Source organism: Octopus bimaculoides, chromosome 21, assembly GCF_001194135.2.
Source record: "Octopus bimaculoides isolate UCB-OBI-ISO-001 chromosome 21, ASM119413v2, whole genome shotgun sequence".
NCBI lineage: Eukaryota > Metazoa > Mollusca > Cephalopoda > Octopoda > Octopodidae > Octopus > Octopus bimaculoides.
The window spans coordinates 2,683,827-2,690,166 of NC_069001.1; the positions used below are offsets into that span (position 1 = coordinate 2,683,827).

The window sequence follows — 6,340 nt, forward strand, 5'->3', positions numbered from 1 at the left end:
ATATATATATATATATATATATATATATATATATATACCAGTGTGCAGTTATGGTTTTTTTTAAATGCTTATATAATAACAGGAAAAAATTGTAGTTTTATAAAAAAATAGCATAAACATAAAGCTAAATAATCAATTTAATAATTTCATCCAATAGAACCATCATAAGCATCAATAACTACCTCTGCACAGGGTGAAAATCGTTAACAAACTCGGATTAAGTGGTCTTTGTTCATATCAGACATGACTCGAACTATGGTGGCTTTCAAAGACTCTTTGGTACTATGTAGGTGTTCATTGACATTTTTCTCAATGATGCTTCATACATGGTAGTCCAGTGAATTGAGATCTGGAGAATTAAGGGGCCAAATGTTGGGGGTCATGTGATCGTGCAAATTGTCAGCCATCCTTTCTTGTGTCATTTTGATGGTGCAGAATCTTGTTGAAAGACATAAGGCCTTCCATCACATACACTGTTGATCCAAGGCTTACCGACTTTATCCAGAACATCAATATACACAGCAGTATTCATCCTAAGGCCTTGTAGTAAAAAGTGAGGTGGGATCACATGTCCTTCATTGCTAACAACACCCAAAACCATGACATTTGCAGGAACTTTTGTGTGCATTACTTTGGAACTTCAGAAAGGTTTGCACATAGCAAAAAATATAGGAATAAGCAGTGGAGTAAATTTGTTTGACTAAAGTTGTGAAGGCAGTGCTCCAGACTGGCCACAACCAAAAGACTCAAACAAGTAAAAGTAAGAGAGATGTTTGCAAATAATCTACAAGAACAATATGGTTATTGTCAAAAAGACATCGGAATACCTTGAGAAAGGATAAGATAACCTAAAAACACAACTGACAGCAAAACTGAACATACAAAACGGTACAAATAAAACGTTTAACAATAAATTGATTCTGTTTCTATGTTTAAACATTCAAACAGACAATGATAGATGTGTCATGTTCGTTTATAAGAGACACAAATAAGCATTTGGACTAATGTGGAGACAGAGTTGACATCTACGGAGAAACGAAATGCTGGCTGGAAAACCCGTAGTTAGAAGATCTTTCAGGTTTTCCTACACAAATGAAGTGCCAGGGAAACAAGCCTAGTCTTTATGGCTTTCGGTGTGTGGTTAAGAAGCTTCCTTTTGCAATCATATGGTTTCCGTTTCAGTCCCACTGTACAGCACCTTGGTCAAGTGTCTTCTACTGCTATAGCCCTGCGACAACCAATGCCTTGTGAATGAATTTGGTCAACGGAAATTGTGTATAAGCTCATCATGTATGAATATATACATACATGTGTGTGTGTGTAACTATCTATCTATCTATCTATCTCTCTCTCTCACTATATATATATATATGTATGTATGTACGTGTACATATATATATATCATCATCATTTAACGTCTGCTTTCCATGCTGGCAAGGGTTGGACAGTTTGACAGGAACTAGTTAGGCAGAAGACAGCATCTTGCTTCACTGTCTGTTTTGGCAGATCTTTTTTTACAGTTGGATGCTCTTCCTAACACTAACCACTCCACACACACACACACACACACACACATATGTATGTATGTATGTATATATATATATATATATATATATATATATATATATATATATATATATATATATATATATATATATATATATATATATATATATACACATACATATACACACACACACACACACACACACATTAAAAAATAATAAGTACTCTCACTAACACATGTATATAAATTATTACACACACATCAGCATGTATGTGTATACATATGTGTGCATGTATGTGTGTGCATATCTGTGTGTGCATGTGTGTGTGTATGTGTGTGCGCACGCGTGCGTATGTGTCATTGTAATCTGACACAACTCCACAACCCAAATGAAATTATCTGTCCATTCACTCCAGAATGTTAACTGTATGAAAGTGGTAGACCACTCCCCACCATTCTTTTTCTTTTACTAACGAACATTATCCAATTAACATGCTAAATCCATTGAAAAAATTATTATTTGTATTGCTGTCGATTATTATTTATTTATTCTATGATAATTATTATCATTGTTATTGTTGTTGCGGTGTTGTGTGTTATGGAGTATGAAACTCTTTCTCTACTCCCACATCTTCCAAACGCATATAACCATTGCCATTCAGAAGTTTAAGCAGAACACAGTGATCAACTCCACTCCCGCATTCAATCTCACTCGTTCACGAGCCAATACTGGAGCTTCTATGGGGTCTTTTAATCTGCTAGAAATCCTAAACAAATCACCATCAAAATCACACTTTATTATCTTTAATAATAAAAGCGAAATCCTGTTTATCCATCTGGGACCCCCATATCTCAGTCTACATTGGATCTACATAGACATATTATACCTTTCTGGAGTCAAGATGATCGTGGGATGGAAAATCTGCCCTTCGTTTGGTTCTTGAATATCCAGCAATGGGGTCTGATTTAAAAGCATTTGGGTTGCTATTTCTAGCAGGTAAAGCTTGGCTGATTCACACCATCTTGGTTGGCATTTGTCAGATGACAAGTGGGGAGATAAATGACATTTACCTCGTTAATTTTATGTCGAGAGAAGAACTTTGGGACAAATTGGCCAACAGTTGGAAATCAACTTGGGACTGGAACAATGGAATAATTCCATTACAGAATTAATTCTCATCCATTCTTAACCTCTGATCAAACACCACAAGGGCATATAGTCATTATAGATGTACCATAGCCATGCCATTTAGCTCTCTTTAGTTTGGGGGCTGCAGGTGCAATTAACCTTCTGCAGCAGCTTGCCTAAAAGACTGCATGGAGTGCAGCTTTTAAGCTAGTATTAAATAAGACAAAGAAACAGAGGGAGCAAGCTAATGTACAATACATCCATTTGATCACAATAAACAAATCATGTGCAGGTTGTACTGCAAGAAATTGCAGAACCATCTTTCTTAAACTTAAGGGACTACCATTAAATTCTAGGAAGGGCAATATTTGTTTAAAGGTTTCTGGTTTATGGAGGGTTAGTTGCATATGTATCCCAGGACATTACATTTCATAATAGTGAGAAACAAAAGCACAGGACATGTGTAAATAACCTTTTGAACATTGTACCCGTAAGATGGTGGGTAAAGTGAAACCAAGTGTACTACGTCAAAGTGAAGGGTAAACAAATAATCGTTAATTGTTCATAATCAGCATACAAACGTAATTGATATATTTTATTTCATCTGTATGATAATTATTATATTTCAGTTAACCGAAATATATCATTATTTCTTGTTATTGTTTCTGTAGCTTGAAAAGAAATCGGAGATGTTTCAAAATGTTTATGAAAAATTTTGAAGTTCTACTGGCTGAATATGATCTTGAATAACCAACTACACACCAAGGCTAATGTAAAACCAATAAGAGAAACTATTGCAGCAAGGAGACGGAAATGGCTGGGTTGAGTTTGTTGCTATGAACTGAACTCAGTTGTCAGGATCACTTTGCAACAGGCTCTACAAGGTAAAAGAAGACATGGCTGACCAAAGGAAACACGGCAGAGAACAGTAACAAAAGAGCTTAAAAGCAGAAGGGTTAACAATGGAACAAGCTTTCAAGGATGCTTTCAGTGTTGGAAGGTGGAATGGTCTTGCTGTTGCCACAAGTACCACAAGGCACAATAAGAACTGAATGAATGAAACCAAAATATAATATTTATTATAGGAGACAGTAATGCGTGTTGCATTTGATTAACCCTTTCCTTACTGTATTTCTGTTGAGATGCTTCTTGAGTGTTTCTTTCAATTAATTTTAAATATAACAAAGAATTTAGTAAAATAACTCCAAGGTTTGGAGAATTTTTAGTCAAATGAATTGACCCCAGAACTTGTTTTTTTCTTTTTTCAAAGCCTGGTACTTATTCTACTGGTCTTTATCGCCAGACTGCTAGGTTATGGGAACAGAAACAAACCAATACCAGTTGTCAAGTGGTGGTGGGGGGGACAAACACATGCACACACACACATACACACATGCACACATGCACACACACACACACACACACACACACACAACAGACTTCTTTCACATCTTGTCTACCAAAGCCACTCAAAAGGTTTTGGTTGGACCCAGAGTTGAGATATAGTAGAAGACACTTGCCCAGGGTGTCACATAGTGGGACTGAACCCAGAATCATGTGGTTAGGACACAAACTTCTTACCATGCAGCCACACCTTTATCAACAATGCATTCATGTCAAACACAGAATCAAACAAGCCACGTAACATGATACACTTTCTGTTCTTGCTTCAATAATTTTATTTTCAAAGTTTATTTAAGTGCATTACCATTTCCGGAACTCATTACCGGAACAACAGAAAATTAGTCTTGCCAAACCTTCATTCAATGAAATAGGAAAACACGTCTGGAATGCAGCTATTTGCAAGTTCTAATGATCGACGTTGAAACTTAGTGTGATAAACATTGTTCAAGGCACTGCTTTCTTTCATACAAATGAAGTCTATGTTTTTGTTGATGAAACCAGTATAATACAGAAACATGTAGTGATGAAAATAATAAGCAACTTTAAAAGAACAATAATATACTTACTCTACTTGATGTGCTTTAATTTGAAGGGACAAATACATGCAGAGTCATATATATATATATACAGGGTGCGGTGAATAAACTGTCGTCTAAGTCAGTGCTACCCAAAGTGGTGGTCCTTTGGACCAGTGCTGGTCTGTGAGCCATTAGCTGCCGGTATGCGACGAGTTTCCAGAAAAGAAAGAAATATTATAACAAGATTATAAAATGCTTATAAAATGCTTATGCAATATTGTATTATTTGTTTACAAAATAAATATAAGATAAAAAAAAAATTGTCAACTTTTATTATATCCATTATATATATTGTTTCCAGTATAAATTGATATTACTAAGAAATATTACCAGTCTCTGGCACATTGGCAAAAAAAAACTGCCAGTACGCTACATCAGAGAGTTTGAGAAGCACTGGTCTAAGTTATGCAAAAATGAAAATGACACTGACAACTCATTTTAATAAATATATTTACCAAAATGACATAAAAATATCTTGAAATAGGAAAGAGTAAATTTATTCAATAAAATCGCCATTAGCTTCAGCCGCGGCCTCCAGACAACTTCGGAATCTCCTGCAACTCTTCTGATGGTCTCCAGGTTTAAGTTGGTGAATGCTGCCATAATCCTTGCATTCAGTTCATCTTTGCTCATCTGTGGCCCACACATAATAATCAAGATGGTTGCAGTTTGGGGAGTTAGGTGACCATATATTAGGGGTGGTGTGGTCGCAGAAATTGTCTGACAGCTAATTGTCTGATATTGGTGGGTTTACATCCCTCTAAGTCAGTGATTTGGCAAAAGAGACTAATAGAATTAGTACTAGGGGTACAAAGAATAAGCCCTGGGGGTCGATTTGTTCAACTAAAGGTGGTGCTCCAGCATGGCCACAGTCAAAATGACGGAAACAAGTAAAAGAATTGTAGAAGCATAACCAATACTATGGCCCTACTTAGATTGTAGACTTAACCCTTCACCCATCAACAGACCCCCTTGGGATGCCTTTAGCCGAATTCATCCCATTGCATGCATTTGGACCTAGTTTCCAGCCTGGGGGATAATCTTCTTCCATCCTTCTTTCCATCCATTCTCAAAGGCCCCTGTAACAGGTCCGCTTGAGGAAAAGATGTAAAAGAAACGGAATAAGGGGCTGGTTGGGTAAGGGGAATAACAACATTGAAGCACTTCAGTTAGGAGAAACGTGAAGGAAGAGTGGAAGGAGGAGGAGGAGCAGCAGGAGGAGACTGAAAGCAGGGAATATGTCGTTTTCTGAAACGTCCCTTTTTACATATAACCCCTTCAAGGCAACACCCCTTTCTCCCGAGACTGCAAATAGCTGGCTTCATTGGCCTCTCCGTTGTCCTATATATATGTGCATATATTATGTATGTATGTATGTAAGCACGTGTGTGTGTGTGTGTGTGTGTGTATGTGTACGTACGTTGTATATATTTCAGCAATTGTCAAATTTTACTGAAACTCATGTTTCCAGGGATTGGTCTTCGGTACGACAGGCTGTATAGGTATGTGTGTGTGTGTGTATGTACGCGTGTATGTACGTGTGTGCATGGGTTGCGCGCGCGCGCGTGTGAGTGCGTCTGTGTTGCTGTTTATGAGACATTCCGACAACGTACCTATAAATATGTGTGTGTATATGTATGCACAAACATATATCTGTACATATGTTAATGTATATATTGACATACGTATGTGTATATATATATATATATATATATATATACA

The 6,340-nt window shown here is 36.7% G+C and overlaps 1 protein-coding gene across 1 annotated transcript in view; it reads right to left on the minus strand.

Annotated features, from left to right (window-relative positions):
* Nucleotides 1–4,702, minus strand: part of LOC106873409 (U3 small nucleolar ribonucleoprotein protein IMP3-like) — a 106,452-nt gene extending 101,750 nt beyond the window's left edge. Inside the window, exon 1 of the mRNA XM_014920795.2 lies at nucleotides 4,607–4,702. Coding sequence (XP_014776281.1) covers nucleotides 4,607–4,644 — 38 coding nt within the window. The 5' untranslated portion in view covers nucleotides 4,645–4,702. The remainder of the gene's footprint in view (nucleotides 1–4,606) is intronic.
* Between the last annotated feature and the right edge of the window lie 1,638 nt (nucleotides 4,703–6,340).